Source organism: Gorilla gorilla, chromosome 21 (genome assembly GCF_029281585.2).
Source record: "Gorilla gorilla gorilla isolate KB3781 chromosome 21, NHGRI_mGorGor1-v2.1_pri, whole genome shotgun sequence".
In the NCBI taxonomy this organism is placed as follows: Eukaryota; Metazoa; Chordata; class Mammalia; order Primates; family Hominidae; genus Gorilla; species Gorilla gorilla.
The window spans coordinates 43,975,809-43,994,875 of record NC_073245.2 but is presented as its reverse complement, the minus strand read 5'-3'; the positions used below and the strand labels follow the sequence as shown (position 1 = coordinate 43,994,875).

Here is a 19,067-nt window from a genome sequence, read left to right as displayed (position 1 = left end):
TCATGGATGACAGAACGTCTTGGTGCAGAAAGAAGTTGTTATTTTAGTTCTTTTTTTGCAACCCCTTCTATTATTGAAAGGTCTTCAGCACAAAGCAAGCCACTAATCCTTAAAATAGCCAGAGAAAGCAGGCACTTACCAAACCATGAATCTATGTTTTGAGTATCTCCTTCATCATCCAAGGATGAAAAATTGATGAAGTCCGAGGGGGCATCATAGGAATAAGAGCTTTTAACTTGTGACATTGTCTCCCACTTAACGCAGAAGAGCAGGTTTTTCCCAGTATTTGTACCACTTTTCTCAGCAGGTCACCTTCTGAGGAAAGAAATGATTGCACATAAATCTAAGTAAATTCCCATCATTACTTTGGTTTTACTACGTTTGTAATTTTGCAAACCACCTAGAATTTACTGAAAATAGCCTTACTTTGTCCAATCAACCTAAACATTAGTTTTTCAGGTAACTTAAAGATACTCCTTGAGGTAGATATGTTTGGAATTAGAAAGAAGTGGGCCAGACACAGTGGCTCACGTCTGTAATCCCAGCATTTTGGGAGGAGGGAGGACCACATGAGACCAGGAGTCCAAGTCCAGCCTACAAAACATAGACAGACCCTGTCTCTAAATAAATTAAAATTATCTCTAAGTATAACAGTTGACCCTGTCTCTAAAAAGATAAAAATTATCTGTAAGTAGTTGACCCTATCTCTAAAAAAATAAAAATTATCTTTAAGTAATCAGCAAATATAAAGAAAAACCAAAAAGAAAAAATTGAAATTAAAAATAAATTTTAGGCCAGGAGCGGTGGCTCCGCCTGTAATCCCAGCACTTCGAGAGGCTGAGGCGGGTGGATCACCTGAGGCCAGGAGTTCAAGATCAGCCTGACCAACATGGCAAAACCTTGTCTGTACTTAAAAAATACAAAAAATTAGCTGGGCATGGTGGCAGGTGCCTGTAATTCTAGCTACTCGGGAGGGTGAGGCAGGAGAATCGCTTGAACCTGGGAGGTGAAAGTTGCAGTGAGCCGAGATCGCGCCATTGCATTCCAGCCTGGGCAAGAAGAGCAAAACTCTGTCTCAAAAAAAATAATAATAAATAAAAATAAAATAAATAAATAAATTTTCTAAATGTTTTTTAAAAGAGGCAAAGTTTGATAAGTATCTACACTGTGCTAGGTGTTTTACATTCACCATGTCATTATTTTCCCTCAATTTACCATTTTCTCATTTCTAGCCTCCTCTAGCCCAATTTATTCTCTCTCTACCCTGAATAACCCAATTTCTAAAATACACCACTAATTTTTATGCCTACCAACCAAAATCTTATCCATCATTCAAAGTCCAGGTCAAATCTCTATTAACTCTTTCCCAATTCTCACCTATCATACAAAATTGTTGCCTCTCCAAAGCCAATTGTGCTTTGTTTATATCTTCACTGTAACACTTATCATCCAATTTTATATTAACTATGTAAATGTCTCTCCCAGTAGACTCGAAGTTCCTAAAAACAAAGATAGATTTTACTCACTTGTGTATACCTCATCCATCCATCCATCCATCCATCCATCAAGGTGCTTAACATAGTGCATTATACATAGTAAGAGCTCAACACAGTTTTGTCAAATATAAGTTGTCTTTTCTTAGAAATATTCTCAAAAAATACTATTTCTGAGTATAAAGACGACAACTTTGAAACACACGTAAGAGTCATAACACGCAGCATAGGAACAGAAGCAAGGATAAGGGAACAAGTTAAATAGGCCCCTCCCTACTCCTGCATACGAAGTTTTACACTCTATCCTGCGGAAACCTGTGAAGGTTTAAAGTCAGCTCCTACTCAAGCCTAATCTAGTTAATAAAATAGCTGAAAGTAGTCTGATAAATAGCCTAAAGGCCACACTCACTGGCCAAAAATTTGCCGATGAAACCCAATGAGCCATTTGTCTTTTTTTTTTTTTTTTTGAGACGGAGTCTCACTCTGTCCCCCAGGCTGGAGTGCAGTGGCATGATCCCAGCTCACCACAACCTCCGCCTTCCGGGTTCAAGCAATTCTCCTGCCTCAGTCTCTAGTAGCTGGAATTACAGGCGTCCACAGCCACACCTGGCTAATTTTTTGTTTTTAGTAGAGACGGGATTTCACCATGTTGACCAGGCTGGTCTCAAACTCCTGACCTCAAGTGATCCACCCACCTTGGCCTCCCAAGTGTGAGCCACTGCGCCCGGCCAGCCATTTGTTTTTATCCAGGGAACGACATGTACTTAAAAGTATCTGTATCTTAGAAGGGAGGTAGATGCCAGTAATCACTTGAATAAATGTTTATTTAAATTAATACCTTTCTAGTGTGGCGCAGTGGCTCATGCCTGTAATCCCAGCACTTTGAGAGGCCAGGGCGGATGGATCACCTGAGGTCAGGAGTTTGAGACCAGCCTGGCCAACATGGTGAAACCCCATCTCTACTAAAAATACAAAAAAGTGGCCGGGCACGGTGGCTCACGCCTGTAATCCCAGCACTCTGGGAGGCCAAGGCGGGTGGATCACGAGGTCAGGAGATCGAGACCATCATGGCTAAAACGGTGAAACCCTGTCTCTACTAAAAATACAAAAAATTAGCCGGGCGCAGTGGTGGGCACCTGTAATCCCAGCTACTCAGGAGGCTGAGGCATAAGAATCCCTTGAACGCAGGCAGCGGAGGTTGCAGTGAGCCAAGATCACGCCACTCTACTCCAGCCTGGGTGACAAGAGCGAGACTCTGGCTCAAAAATAAATAAATAAATAAACCTATAATGCTACACTATTCCAGATGTCTTCTCCCTCATATATATACAAACTATTATTTTTTTAAATGAATCATTGACAGTTTGAATCTGCTTCACATATTATGAATCTTCTTGTATGTCAATAAATATAGACATATCAATTAATGGCTGTATCTGTTCCATAATTACTTATCCTTGATTTTCAGCCTTTTTCCAATATTTTCACTTTAAAGATACTGCTAAAGCATCATCCTTGTAGCTAAATTTCTGTACACATCCATAATTCTTCCCTTAAGATAAATCTTAAGAGGTGGAACTGCTGGGTCAAAAGCTCTTGACACATACTATGAAAATGTCCCTCAGAAGAAAAACACCCACTTACATTACCAGGAGTGTGCCAGTTCCCCAAACTCTCCCCAACTCTGGGCACTGCAGCGCTCATTTTCTCTAAACTATACCACATAAGCTATCCACTGAGATAAATCATGAGATTAGTTACTCCCAACCTACATAGCCGTTCAGTGGTTTGGCCAGCATTTCACAGCTTCTCTCAGTGGACTAGGGCAATTCAAAACGGACTAGGGGCTGGGAGTGGTGGCTCATGCCTGTAATCCCAGCACTTTGGGAGGACGCGGCAGGCGGATCACTTGAGGTCAGGAATTCGAGAACAGCCTGGCCAACATGGTGAAACTCCATCTCTACTGAAAATACAAAAATTAGCCTGGGGTGGTGGCTGCATCTGTAGTTCCAGCTACTCGGTGAGAATCACTTCAACCCAGGAGGCTGCAGTGAGCCAAGACCGCACCACTGCACTCCAGCCTGGGGGACAGAGCAAGACTCTGTCTCAAAAAATAAAATAAATAAAAATAATGTACTTCTGGTCCCTACAGTGTCTCAGAAACATCTGTTATTGTTGTTGTTTTTGTTTTTGTTTTGTTTTGTTTGAGATGGTGTCTTGCTCTGTCGCCCAGGCTGGAGTGCAGCGGCATGATCTTGGTTCACTGCAACCTCCACCTCCTGGGTTCAAGCGATTCTCTTCCCTCAGCCTCCCAAGTAGCTGGGGTTACAAGCATGCGCCACCACGCCCGGCTAATTTTTCTATTTTTAGTAGAGATGGGGTTTCACCATGTTGGCCAGGCTGGTCTTGAACTCCTGACCTCAGGTGATCTGCCTGCCTCGGCCTCCCGAAGTGCTGGGATTACAGGCATGAGCAACCGCACCCGGCCAGAAACATCTGTTATAACAAATATTTCATTTATACAGTGACATCAATCTAGACCCCAGAGAATGTCATCTTCCCATGGTCTCTCGTATGCTCACTGCAGCCAGAATTCCACAAGTATCTTTATAACAATGCTCTAATTGAGGTACTTAGTGTAGAAACATGATATTTTAGAATTGGGAGGAAACTTTGATTAACACCTAACCTTTGCAGTCTATAAGATATTAACTTAAAGCAAAAAGGGGTTCTCCAAGATCACACAACAAAAATCCTAAGGATCATGGTAAAAACAGTTACCAGAGGTGTTCCTTACATGCCAGGTGCCATGATATACTAAATATGTATTCTTTCTGATATGCAAAACAATCCTGTAAAGCAGCAATTATTCCCAACCTAGAAGCTGAAGATCAGAAAGATTAAATGACTTGCCCAGTATCACACAGTTACGTAAAAACAGAGCCAGATCTAGACCCGAGGCTCGTGACTTCAGCACAATGTTCTTTCTACATCCTTCTGCCCTCTTACCTTGTGAATTAAAGAAGTGTGTTCATGAAGTTAAGCTCTCTATTTGCATAGAAAAGAATACTGTATTTATTTCCAAGTAAATCCATTCTCCATAGTCTTCTGCCTGGAATAGGGGTTCTTTGGTATCCCCAGTCTAAATTTTCCTCTCTCTTCCATTTCTACTTTCATTATTAAGCTTAACTCAATAAGCTTTTTGTCAGTGGTTCACAATAGTGTGTACTTGCTAGGGGCCATAAGCTGTGGGCCCTTGAATGTTTCTCAGTAACATTCAAGGATGACACTCTATATCTTCACATAAAAAGTAGATCTAAGCGGCCAGGCTCAGTGGCTCGCGCCTGTAACCTCAGCACTTTGGGAGGCCGAGACGGGTGGATCACAGGGTGAGGAGATTGAGACCATCCTGGCTAACACGGTGAAACCCCATCTCTACTAAAAATACAAAAAGAATTAGCCAGGCGTGGTGGCGGTCACCTATAGTCCTAGCTACTCAGGAGGCTAAGGCAGGAGAATGGTGTGAACCCGGGAGGCAGAGCTTGCAGTGAGCTGAGATCACGCCACCGCATCCAGCCTGGGCAACAGCGCGAGACTCCATCTCAAAAAAAAAGAAAAAAAAGTAGATGTAGTCCTGGACACAAAGGAACTTAACATCTACATAGATGCTAAGGTCCTATCATACACAATAAATAAGACAGTTTGTTTAAATTATACAGTATGAACTCTAAGTATAGAGAATTAGAAATTAACATGGCTGAAGTCAAGGTACGATTAAATATTTTTCATTGACCATGACCAAAACAGTAGCAAGTACACTAAAATGGAAGTTACCTCCTGACAGCCACTTTCCAAGCTTGGGGTAGCCATGGGACAGTTCTGGCCAATGAGAACTAAGTAAGAATCTGCTGAGGGATTCCTAGGAAAAAATTTTCTTTCCTGAAAACAGCTATAGCCCTTATTCCTGCCCTTTCCCTTTATCCTTCTTCTTGCCTTGAAGGCAAGCTGGAGCTATGGCAGTCATCTGGTATACATGAGTAGATGGCCAAGAGAACAATAAACATAGGGCTTAACATCAATGAGCTAATGACTATTAAAGATCAAATATCAGCTACTATATACCTCTAGACTTCTGGTGTTTTTTACAATTTTCCATGACCTGCTAAAAAGACTTCTTATACTAAAAAAAATAGGCCAGGCGTGGTAGCTCACACCTGTAATCCCAACACTTTGGAAGGCCAAGGCAGGCGGATCACCTGAGGTCAGGAGTTCGAGACCAGCCTCACCACCATGGTGAAACCCTGTCTCTAATAAAAATATAAAAATTAGCCAGGTGTGGTGGCAGGTGCCTGTAATCCCAGCTACTCAGGAGGCTGAGGCAGGAGAATCACTTGAACCCAGGAGGCGAAGGTTGCAGTGAGCTGAGATTGCGCCACTGCACTCCAGCCTGGGCGACAAGAATGAGACTTCATCTCAGAAAATAGTAATAATTTTTGTATAAACCATTATAGCCACATTTTCTGTTACCTGTAGTCAAAAGCAATTCCAACTAACAGAAGTCCAGAATGCCCTCTCTGGCATTTACCACATGTATATGACAATAGGCAAGTCACTAATTCTCTGCCTACCTTCTTACCATAATCAAGTAAGAAGGTACTTCAAGTGCTATGAAATACACTATCGTAAGGTATTATCACTGCTGATACCTTTCCTCTCCTTGACCACATTTCTATTCAAAGGATTTTTAGTGAAAGATTCCATGGTGACTGACAGTGGTTAAAAACCCCTTGCTGCAAGGAGGAAATTTTCCTTTTCTTGTGAACAAATATGCTAGAAGACATGGGAAAATCTTGGATTCCCATGATCTTAATGCCTAACTCAGGTCACTGGGAACGCTTCCCAGGCATGAATGTAATGAAGACAACTAAAGCTGGGGGAAGGAAGAGGCAGGAATGTAATATGCAGCAACCCCACTTAGCCTCAAAACCATGATTCCACCAAAGCATGATGCTGAAAACTACCTGGAAAGTGTTCAAATTTAACCCTTCACATCCTTTTATTCTTTCTTTTTCATCTCTGTTTTTTAAAGAATCTAGTCTGTTGCTCAGGCTAGACTCGAACTCCTGGGCCCAAAGGATCCTCCCTCCTCAACCCCTCCTAAGTAGCTGGGCATGGTGGTGTGTGCCTGTAGTCCCAGCTAATCAGGAGGCTGAGGTGGGAGGATCATTTGAGTCCAGGAGTTCGAGGCCACAGTGACCCACGATTGCACCACTGCACTCTAGCCTGGGCAACAGAATGAGACTCTGTCTCTTAAAAGACAACAACAACAACAACAACAAAATAGTTAAGCAGTATTTATTTCCCTAGATCTATGTTTGCAGCCCAAAAGAAACTGAGCTTTCTCGAATTTTTGTTAAATATTCATGACAAGCAATGATTGTCTAATCTCTTGATTTAAGGAAATAATCCTTCCCATTAACGTGGCCTATAAATTGACTATTAACTTACCCAAATGTTACATATTCTCTTTCTAATATTTCTATATAGAACTACCAACCTGGCCAACATGGTGAAACCCCATCTTTCTACTAAAAATACAAAAATTAGCTGAGTTTGGTGGCACATGTCTGTAATCCCAGCTACTCGGGAGGCTGAGGCAGGAGAATCGCTTGAATGCAGGAGGCAGAGGTTGCAGTGAGCCGAGATCATGCCACTGCACTCCAGCCTGGGCGGTAGAGTGAGACTCCGTCTCATAAATAAATAAACAAATAAATAGCCGGGCACGGTGGCTCACACCTGTAATCCCAGCACTTTGGGAGGCCGAGGCGGGCGGATCGCCTGAGGTCAGGAGTTCGAGACCAGCCTCCACATGGAGAAACCCTGTCTCTACTAAAAATACAAAATTAGCCGGGCGTGGTGGTGCGTGCCTGTAATCCCAGCTACTTGGGAGACTGAGGCAGGAGAATTGCTTGAACCTGGGAGGCGGAGGTTGCAGTGAGCCAAGATCGCACCATCGCACTCCAGCCTGGGCAACAAGAGTGAAACTCCGTCTCAAAAAAAAAAAGAAATCGAGACCATCCTGGCCAACACGGTGAAACCCCGTCTCTACTAAAAGTACAAAATTAGCTGGGCGTCGTGGCGTGCGCCTGTAGTCCCAGCTACTTGGGAGGCAGAGGCAGGAGAATCGCTTGAACCTGGGAGGAGGAGGTTCCAGTGAGCCAAGATCGTGCCACTGCACTCCAGCCTGGCAACAGAGTAAAGACTCCATCTCAAAAATATAATAATAATTAATTTAAAAAATTAAAAATAAACAAATAATAAGATTTCCATATAGAACTAAAAACGATTCCTGGGGCATTGACTTAATAAAAGGGTATATAAATTTGAAAAAGTTAAAAATAAAAACAGCTATTAACTTTTTTCTTTTTTTTTTGAGACAGAGTTTCACTCTTGTCGCCCAGGCTGGAATGCAGTGGCACAATCTTGGCTCACTGCAACCTCTGGCTCACGGGTTCATGTGATTCTCCTGCCTCAGCCTCCTGAGTAGCTGGGATTACAGGCACCTGCCACCATGCCCAACTAATTTTTTGTATTTTTAGTAGAGATGGGGTTTCACCATGTTGGCCAGGCTGGTCTTGAACTCCTGACCTCAGGTGATCCACCCGCCTCAGCCTCCCAAACTGCTGGGATTACTAGCATAAGCCACCGTGCCCGGCCAACAGTTATTACTTAATGAGCACTTATGACATGCCAGACACTGTTGATAGTGTCTTACATGTATTAACTCACTAAATCCTCACAATAATCCTATAAAGTAGGTACTGTTATTATCTTCATTCTATACTGAGGGACTTGAGGCACAGAGAGATTTACTACTTATTCACAGTCATGCAGCTAAGAAGCAGTAAAGCCAGGATTCCAAATGGAATAGACACCGAAGGTGGTGTTCTTATCCACTGCCTATTTATTTAAAAATAGACATTTAAGGTGGGCGTGGTGGCTCACGCCTATAATCCCAGCACTTTGGGAGGCTGAGGCGGGCGGATCACAAGGTCAAGAGATTGAGACCATCCTGGCTAACACAGTGAAACCCCGTCTCTACTAAAAATACAAAAAAATTAGCCGGGCATGGTGGTGGGTGCCTGTAGTCCCAGCTACTCGGGAGGCTGAGGCAGGAGAATGCTGTGAACCCAGGAGGCGGAGGTTGCAGTGAGCCGAGATCGCGCCACTGCACTCCAGCCCGGGCAACAAAGCGAGACTCTGTCTCAAAAAAAAAAAAAAATTCACATTTAAATAGATAAATAACAAATGCCATGGAGCAAGAGACAATAACTTCCAAATACTGTCTACTGTAGGCCAGGCACCTTACCAGACACTTCACATAAATCATCTCGTTTAAACTGCATTAACAATATAGACAATAGATAGATGTCTTTATAAATAAATGCTACCATCACCATTTTATAAACAAGGAAACAAGCTCAGAGAAGTTACACTATTCCAAGATCACCAAACTAATACATAGCAGTGTTGAGTTTTAAAAGACCAAGTCTGCAGGATTCCAAAATCTGGGGTCTCTCTAATGCACAAGTTTTCCTATAAACATTGCTTCAAAAAGGAGGTAGGTAATCAAATCATAAGATCCTGTTCAACAAAGACAAATTCTGCCCTTTACGAAAACTAAGCATCCCTGATATGCTCATAAAGAAAACTTTAGCAAATTACAAATCCTGTTATAAATATATTTGGAAAGCTCTAATCTGAATCTTCCCATAAAATTTTTCAAAAATCCATTGATTCCTCTTTTTTTAAGTATACTTTTCCATATGAAGTTTTTCCTCTATATAAGATGGTGGTTAGTGAAAACCTCGGTGATATTCTAGAGTAAAGGGACTATGAAGAGGGTTCAAGCAGCAGAAGAAAGGCTGTCCTCTGAGGTCTAAGACTACATTTGATTAGTGGGGAACAAAAGGCGAGGGGTGCAAACCTAAGTACACTTAATCTTTAGGTGAAATTTTAAAAACAAAATATTATTTTCCTAACATGATCTGTTCTTTAAAAAAGCTTCTTTAAAGCTATATTTTGGTCTAGAATGGCCAACTCAGGAGACCATCCCCTCTCCCTGGAAAAAGAGAATAAATAAATACATATCCATTGAGAAGTCTGACTCTCTTCAATTAAGGCTGATAGGACAAGTACATCAAGAAAACGAAAAGCTAACTACTGGGTAATTTCGGTTTCACGACACTACCTCCCCCAGAAATAATAAATATGAGGATGTGAAATCTTCCAAAATTAAAGTCCACAGGGCCTAGTGGGAAATGGAACAGGCCAGAGCCAAAGGCAGCTGTTTAAATGAGAGAGCCCCAGGCATGGTGGGAACTGGATGCCTTCCTGCGCCCCTTAATCAAGATTGAATTTCTGTCAACAGGTCTCACAAAAAAAAAAAAAAAAAAAGGCACATGCGTCAACCACATTCCCCCAAACAAATCAAGTTGCCAAGGAAGAGAACCAGCTTCACATTTCAAAATTATCTGAATCTACCACAGCTTCAGATTCTTGCAAAACTAGAAATATTCTGCATGGAAAAATAGCTATTAATGACCAATATTCCTACAAAGACCCAAGGACAAAGCCTATCCTGTATGCTATGAACCAATTAGGTTCCTCTAAAAACTGCCTATTCAATGCCATCCATCGTGTCTTATAGCCCATTTTTGTTTCCAAAAAGCGAAGACTAAAACGATAGATAGATAGATAGATAGATAGATAGATAGATAGATAGATAGACAGACAGACAGACAGACAGACAGACAGACAGACAGATAGAGATAGAGATATAAAATCTCGGCCGGGTACAGTGGCTTATGCCTGTAATCCCAGTACTTTGGGAGGCCAAGGCAGGCGGATCACGAAGTCAGGGTTCGAGATCAGCCAGGCCAACATGGTGAAACCCGTCTCTACTAAAAATGCAAAAATTAGCGGGCGTGGTGGGTACGTGCCTTTAATCCCAGCTACTCGGGAGGCTGAGGCAGGAAAATAGCTTGAACCCAGGAGGTGGAGGCTGCAGTGAGCCGAGATTGCACCGCTGCACTCCAGCCTGGGACAGAGCTAGACTCCTTCTCAAACAACAACAACAAAAAATCTCTTCCCTCCAAGAACGCACAATTGAATGGGGGAATGCAAACAATTACAATATAGGGCTATGCTTGCTGCAAGAGGGCATAAACAGAGAGCGCTCTGGAAGTGCAGAGAAGAACAGCGTAAAAGAGGATCAGAGATGGTTTCCTGATGTAAAAAATACTTAAAAGATACAGACAGACCTGCGGAGTTCTACAAGCTAAGAATGAGCGTTGACTTTTTCTAGGGTAAGAGATAAATGGAAGGGGAAGACAAATACAAATTAGGAAGATTGCAGACAAAGCAATGTAACCTGTTCCCACATTCATCTGAAATTAACCTCCCATTGCCTCCCATCTTTCTTCACTCTCAAACCAAAAATAACTAGTCTTGACAAGCTCTATAAATCAAAAGGTGCAGGTTCAGACCGGGTTGGGGAAAGCTGCAAGAGGGTGCATTCTAAGCAGGGTGAAATAGTGGACTACCAGCTCCTAAGCAAAACAAAGACTTTGGTGTGACAGATGCTCTCAAACACCTTGCTATCCAGCCAGTGAGATATGACTTGCCTATTTCTATTAAAGAGAAAGTCATGAGTTAAACTGGTAATGTAATAGAATAAACAGAGTAAGACAAGACTTCATTAGAAGTATAGTTAGTTAAGATGGTCCCATCCCAGGCAGTGCCATTTCTCCAGGGACATCCTCTCCTACTTTCACAAGGGATAAGAGATCCTGTTACATTACAAGTAAAATAGAGTGGAGTTATTTTCATCTTACCCAGAGAGAAAACACCTACATTTTTTTCTTGTATATAAGGGATTAGCAGCAGTCAGTAAATGGCAACATAATCCAGCATGCAATTTTAACTGTTAATCAAAGTCACAAACTAAGTCTGAAGGAAGTTTAATGGACTTTGTGTTTCCACATTTATGTTTGCTAACTTCTATGTTGAAATTGGATCTGTTTACAGAAACAGATCTATGAAGCTTCCAAAATTGGGTCAATTTAAAATCCAATGACAATCCCTCACTGTCCAACACTCAGAAGTCAGCACAGGACACATGGACACTTGTTCTAATTCATCACTGTCCAGAAACTTCAAGCAAATATATTTCCTATCATTTCTCTCCCAAACTTATATGTTTCATATTGCCCTTTTTTAAGGATTACAAACTCAGTTTTGCTATAATTTATCCATAGAACTCAACAAACCATAATCCACCTATGACTAATAGGACCTAGATGGAAATCAATGATGCTGTTTACTACTAGGACAGATAATGACACAGAGCTTTGTAAAATACTAAAAGGAAATCTTAGTAGAATCCCAAAGTGATCTGATATTCCAATAGTATGAAGCTGAAAAAGTTTGTAATGGTTGACAGTGTGGCTGCAGATTACAATCCTAGTCAAATGGCAGTCATTTCATTTTATAGAGATTTATTCCCTTCAAAAGGTATCTGGTTTGGGGAATAACACACAAACACTCAAACCCAAGAACCTAATAAAAGTGTTTATTAGATGGCTCATGCCTGTAATCCCAGCACTTTGGGAGGCCGAGGCAGGTGGATCACCTGAGTTCAAGAGTTCAAGACCAGCCTGGCCAATATGGCGAAACCCCATCTCTAATAAAAATACAAAAATTAGCCACGTGTGGTGGCGCGCCTCTAATGCTAGCTACTCGGGAGGCTGAGGCAGGAGAATCACTTGAACCAGGGAGGCAGAGGTTGCAGTAAGCTGAGATTGTGCCACTGTATTCCAGCCTGGTTGACAGAGTGAGACTCTGTCTCCAAGAAAAAAAAAAAAAAAGTGTTTACCTATGGATGGTGAGAGTGAAGAAGTAACAAGGCTGGAGGAAGATTTTAAACCATGAAGCTTTTTATATTCTTTTGATTTTTGCACCATGCAAATATATTACCTATTTTAAATTATACATTTATGCCTATGTGAATATATACTGTTTTAGGTAAATCAGCATAATCTTCCTACAAGGCAATTTGGTGTTACATGTCAAAAGTTTTTAAAAATATGTTTTGTTTGTTTGTTTTTTGAGATGGAGTCTCGCTCTGTTGCCTAGGCTGCAGTAGTGCAATGGCGCAATCTCGGCTCACTGCAACCTCCACCTCCCAGGTTCAAGTGATTCTTCCACCTCAGCCTCCCGAGTAAGTGGGATTACAGGCACCCGTCATCATGCCTGGCTAATTTGTGTATTTTTAGTAGAGACAGGGTTTCACCATGTTAGCCAGGCTGGTCTTGAACTCCTGACCTCAGGTGATCTGCCCGCCTCAGCCTCCTCAGAGTGCTGGGATTACAGGCGTGAGCCACCGCGCCCGGCCAAAAATACGCATTCTTTTAGACCAGCAATTTCACTGGTAAAAGTAATATAAAGAACCAAATAATGGAATACCATATAGCCATTAAAATTATGTTGTAGAAAAATTTGGCCGGGTACAGTGGCATGCACCTGTAGTTTCAGCAACTCGAGAGGCTAAGGCAGGAAGATCACTTGAGCCCAGGAGATGGAGGCTGCAGTGAGCTGTGATCACGCCACTGAAGTGCACACTCCAGCCTGGGTGACAGAGCAAGACCCTGTCTCAAAAAAAACAAAAAAGAAAAGAGAAGAAAATTTATTAATGACACGGGAAAATATTCATAGCCTGATTATTAAGCTAAAAAAATTAGAGGCCGGGCGTGGTGGCTCAAGCCTCAATCCCAGCACTTTGGGAGGCCGAGGTGGGCAGATCATGAGGTCAGGAGTTTGAGACCAGCCTGGCCAATATGGTGAAACCGTCTACTAAAAACACAAAAATAGCCGGGTGTGGTTGCGGGTGCCTGTAATCCCAGCTACTCAGGAGGCCGAGGCAGAAGAATTGCTTGAACCTGGGAGGCGGAGGTTGCATTGAGCCAGAGATCGCGCCATTGCACTCCAACCCGGGCGACAGAGTGAGACTCCGACTCAAAAAAAAAAAAAAAAAAAGTTAAAAAAATTAACAAAAGTTTTTAGTGTATGATTTTTTAAAAAATGAAATACAGTTGGCTGTCCGTATCTATGAGTTCCATATCTGTGGATTCAATCAACTGCAGATCAAAAATATTTGGGGGAAAAAAAAACTGCAAGGCCAGGCACGGTGGCTCACGCCTGTAATCCCAGCACTTTGGGAGGCAGAGGCGGGCAGATCACCTGAAGTCAGGAGTTCGAGACCAGCCTGACCAACATGGAGAAACCCCATCTCTATTAAAAATACAAAATTAGCCAGGTGTGGCATGCCTGTAGTCCCAGCTACTCGGGAGGCTGAGACAGGAGAATCACCTGAACCTGGGAGGCGGAGGTTACGGTAAGCTGAGATTGCACCATTGCACTCCAGCCTGGGCAACAAGAGCGAAACTCCGCCTCAAAAAAAAAAAAAACTGCATCTGTACTGCATATGTACAGACTTTTTTTGAGACAGGGTCTCTTTCTGCCACCCAGGTTGGAGTGCAGTGGTGCCCTCAGCTCACCGTAACCTCAAACTCCTTGGCTTAAGTGACCCTTCACCTTGGCCCCCCAAGTAGCTGGGACTACAAGTAGGTGCCACCACGCCTGGTTAAATTTTTTTATGTTTTATTTTTTTTGTAGAGACAGGGTGCCACTATGTTGCCCAGGCTGGTAGCGAACTCCTGGCCTCAAGCAATCCTCCTATTTAAGTCTCCCAAAGTGGTGGGATTACAGGCCTGAGCCACTGTACCCAGCCTAGACTTTTTTTCTTGTCATTATTCCCTAAACAATACAGTATAACAACTATTTACATAGCTTTTACATTGTATTAAGTATTATAAGTAATCTAGAGATAATTTAAAGTATGTGGGAGTATGTACATAAGCTATATGCAAATACTACACATCATTTTATATCAGGGCTTGAGCATCTGAGAATTTTATTTTGTTTGTTTTGAGACAGAGTCTTGCTCTGTTGCCCAGGCTGGGGTGCAGTGATGAGATCTTGGCTCACTTGCAGCCTCTGCCTCCCGGGTTCAAGGGATTCTCCTGCCTCAGTCTCCCAAGTAGCTGAGATTACAGGTGCGCACCACCACACCCAGCTAATTTTTGTATTTTTAGTAGAGATGGGGTTTTGCCATGTTGGCCAGCCGGTTTCAAACTCTTGACCTCAGGTGATCCGCCTGCCTCAGCCTCCCAAAGTGCTGGGATTACAGACATAAGCCACTGTAACCGGCCGCATATGAGAATTTTGATATCCTGGGAAGGTCTTAGAACCAATTCCCCATGGATATCAAGGAATGACTATATAGACATAGAAAAAAATTATAAAGAAATCTATCAAAAGGCTAACCATGGTTTATCTGAGAGGTGGGATATTGGGTGATTTTATTTTCTTTTTGCTTTTCATAATAAATAAATTTCCTTCCAAAATATGTGTTACTTTATAAAATTACATTAAAGTCATTTAAACACTTATGAAGCTGATATATTAATGTTCCTTATTCCTATGGTCACTGCCTTACCTGTGGTTTAATCAGTCTATCAGGCCTACAGGTCTGACTCAAAGTTGCAATCTTCTCTTTCACCCCTTTTATGAAATCTTGAAGTCTGGAAATATGTATCAAGAACCTGGAAGAAGCAGAAAAGTGATGAAAGAGGTTCCAAGTTCTCTGTAGTAAAAAAGGGTTAACAGGCCGGGAGCAGTGGCTCACGCCTATAATCCTAGCACTTTGGGAGGCCAAGGCAGGTGAATCACTTGAGGTCAGGAGTTCAAGACCAGCCTGGCCAACATGGTGAAACCCCATCTCTACTAAAAATACAAAAATTAGCCAGGCATGGTGGTGCACGCCTGCAATCCCAGCTACTCGGGACACTGAGGCAGGAGAATTGCTTGAACCTGGGAAGCGGAAGCTTCAGTGAGCCAAGATCACGCCAGCCAGTGCACTCCAGCCTGAGCAACAGAGTGAGACTCTGTCTCAAAAAAAAAAAAAAAAAGCAAACTTTTACTACTTTGTTTTACTAAGTACAAATAACATTATTTTTAATTTCCAAAGTAACCTCTAGATACAATTTTATACTTTTCTCACTGTTCTTTATTCCCCTTTTACCAAGTTTCCCTACACAAACAAAAACGGAAGCCCTCCGCAGTTATCTATCCTTTTTTCACAGAGTACCTTGGGCTTTTGATCTCTATATCTCTGTCTCAAATACAGATCTATTCACAGAATCGCTTGGGTTATGAAATCTCTCTAAGGCCAGGCAAGGTGGCTCACACCTGTAATCCCAGCACTTTGGGACGCCGAGGCAGGTGGATCGCCTGAGATAAGGAGTTTGAGACTAGCCTGGCCAACGTGGTGAAACCCTGTATCTACTAAAAATACAAAAATTAGGCCAGGCACAGTGGCTCACACCTGTAATCCCAGCACTTTGGGAGGCCGAGGCAGGCAGATTACGAGGTCAGGAGATTGAGACCATCCTGGCCAACATGGTGAAACCCCATCTCTATTAAAAAAACAAAAAAATTAGCCGGGTGTGGTGGCATGCGCCTGTAGTCCCAGCTACTTGGGAGGCTGAGGCAGGAGAATTGCTTGAACCCAGGAGGCGGAGGTTGCAGTGAGCCGAGAGCGCACCATTGCACTCCAGCCTAGGCAACAGAGCGAGATGCCATCTCAAAAAAAAAAATACAAAAATTAGCCGGGTGTGGTGGCAGATCCCTATAATCCCAGCTACTCAAGAGACTGAGGTAGGAGAACTGCTTGAACAGGGGAGGCAGAAGTTGCAGTGAGCTGAAATCGCGCCACTGCACTCCAGCCTGGGTGACAGAGTGAGACTCCGTCTCAAAAAAAAAAAAAAAAAAAAAAAAAAAAAAAACTCTATAGTCAATTTTGCTTCCTAACTTTGCCCATAGCAAAGAAAATTAAGTATGTCAAAGGGCATTTAAATCTCCCTCCTCTTTCTCCCAGGAACTCAAAGAGAATTAGGGAAGAGACCCAGAAAAAGCTGAAGGAAAATTAACCAGGAGATGTAGATGAGCCCCGAACATCTCCTGGTAACTAAAGAAATGAAGGACTCTCTCACATAATCCTGGACAAACTTAATTGCAATAAATTAATTTTATCAAGGTTGGAATACACAGATTTATGCATAAGGTTGGCCAAATAAACCCTATTCAGATAATTTGAAAGTCTAAACAAATTTACCAACCTAGTTGAATACAATCCAGTTTTTCATACCCGCAATTTTGTAGTCAATTCAGATAGTGCCTTCCTGCCTACTCAATTCAACAGGTATTTAGTGGGTGATTCCTATGCACCAGGATTGTTTCAGTCCCTGTCTAACCAAACTCTGGTTATCAAGAATTAGACAAGGGTGGCTTTGTGAAGCACAGAAACACAAAACTGGCTCTTGATCTCCCTCACCTCTAAATTGTCCAGACACTTAGAATACAAAACAGTAGAGCATCCAGATGGTGTCCTGTCTTGCTCTGATTCTCACTTGCCAATTTCAAACCATGTTTTTGTCCCCAAACATACCAAAAAACGTTTGAGTACATCATATATCTGTACACCCATAATATCTCATGCCAATCTGAGCACAGTACCCTCAAAGTTCAACTAAATGGCTGAGTTAGCTGAGAGCCACATAATTTTGATCCAAGAATGCCAGCTTAATACTGAACTGACTCACCCAAACCAACCAGGGGGACTCAAGTCTGACGTCAGGGTGGTGTAATACACTAAGGCCACAATACAAGAATATCCTTACTACAGCAGCAAATAGTCCTATTTTTGACAACATTTGATGAGTGAGAGAAATTCAAAGACAGGCCACAGGATGTCAAGAAAAGGTAAGGGTGAAGCAGGAAATAAACCAAGAGCTGGTCTTAAAGCAAAATCCAGGAGTCAAAAATCCTCTTCTATCCTAAGTAGGCCTGATTTGGGGGGAGTCCATGTTACTGAACTACTAGAAAATTATATGTGGAAAACCAGACGTTATATGTCAAGAAAATAGGGGGTAAACCAATTCTACATTATAACCTGGTTTGGTTTTCCTTCCCCCCTCCAATCTATAAATGTTGAGAAAGGAAATGAGAAAGGGAATAATATCTGGTGATTCCATACAAAAAGAGAGCTGGACAAATATGGATAACATATAATGAATTTGAAATCCCAAACAGAAGACAACTCCAAGTGGACTTAAACTCCCTCAATTATGTTCTCACACCATCTAATTATCTTCCTGTTTTAGACAACAGTTTTGAAATGTACTTATTTGTGACTACCTCTGTTTTCCTCCATCAAACGCCACACTTCCTGAGGGCATGGCTACTGTATCACCCATTTCTCGAAATTTATCTAGATTCTGGGCCTCAGTTTCCTCCTCCTTCCTCAGTTTCTGTCAAGAGGGACCAAGAATAGCACCAACTACATTGGCTTGGCGAGGAAATTAAATGAGAACGGGCATGCAGGGTGCTTAGTTCAGTCAATGTTTATAACCTGTTAGCATGGTAATAACAATAATTATCGTTACCGTTATTAGCCGACAGCCTCCCGCAACTCCTTTTTCCCCCCGTTTCCCGGACGGACTTCACAGCAAAATCCTGTCGCCAAGAGAAGCGTGGCCCGAAGCCCCTGCTCGCACCCTGCCCCGCCTAGGCGGCGACCGAGCACCGCAACCGCCTCAGAAGCCAGGCCTAGCGGCGCGAACGGCGCTAGGAGCTAGAAGGTGAACTTTAGCCGTTCCAAACTCCGGGAGGAGGGAGACCCGCGCCCTAGCTGCTCCCTCTTTCCTTCCCACGGCTCACCTAGCCTCGCCTCAGATCTGACAACGAAGCGCGAGCCAACCCGCCGCGGGACTCATTCAGTATCGTTGAAATTTTGAACCCAGGCAGCCTAGTCAAATGCACCAATCAGAGCTCCGGGAAAGCAATTCCAGGCTCCCGATTGGCCCTACCGACGGCAGCAATACCGGAAGTCAGAAGGCGGTACCAGCGAACAACGCGGCCCGGAGTTCCTGGGAAGTGTAGTCTCCTGCGCCTGCGTGAGTCCACTGGAACAGCCCTTAGGAGTACATTATTACAAAGACCGGAGTGCTCTGCTCCAAACTATTTGGGAAAGGTGGTACCAACTGAAGAGGTGGAGAGTCAACCTAGATCACAGAATGGCGCGCATCCTGGACCTCCCCAAGTTTTCAGGGAAGAAAACTCTATTTTTAAAAATTATTCTCGTTATGGTTGTGCATTATCCCTTGAAGGTTCAGGGAGTTCACTTCGTCTTAACATGGAGTCGCCTGCATGCAACATAGACTCGCCCGTAGCGTCCTTCCCAATAGTGCAGGAGTCTTTGAAACCTTTTACCCAGTCCCTGCCCTGATCTTATGAAACCCGCGGTTCGTTGGGAGCTTTATCCGGTTTTATTCCCAACTGCATCCCGGCTTTATGATCCCCATGTCGTAAAAAGAAAACAAAGTCTAGGAGAAG

The 19,067-nt window shown here is 42.8% G+C and overlaps 1 protein-coding gene across 10 annotated transcripts in view; it reads right to left on the bottom strand.

Annotated features, from left to right (window-relative positions):
- Window positions 1–18,684, bottom strand: part of TPX2 (TPX2 microtubule nucleation factor) — a 62,827-nt gene extending 44,143 nt beyond the window's left edge. For 2 of the 10 annotated variants that reach the window (XM_055373267.2, XM_055373270.2), the window contains exons 1-4: window positions 18,393–18,506; window positions 15,112–15,217; window positions 1,378–1,499; window positions 140–315 (exon numbers count right to left, since the gene is read on the bottom strand). In XM_055373267.2, coding sequence (XP_055229242.2) covers window positions 140–245 — 106 coding nt within the window. In that variant the 5' untranslated portion in view covers window positions 246–315; window positions 1,378–1,499; window positions 15,112–15,217; window positions 18,393–18,506. Of the gene's footprint in view, window positions 1–139; window positions 316–1,377; window positions 1,500–13,076; window positions 13,197–15,111; window positions 15,218–18,118 lie in introns of those variants that run through there. The other 8 variants (XM_063702204.1, XM_063702205.1, XM_031004893.3 and 5 more) reach the window with 7 other exon arrangements.
- Between the last annotated feature and the right edge of the window lie 383 nt (window positions 18,685–19,067).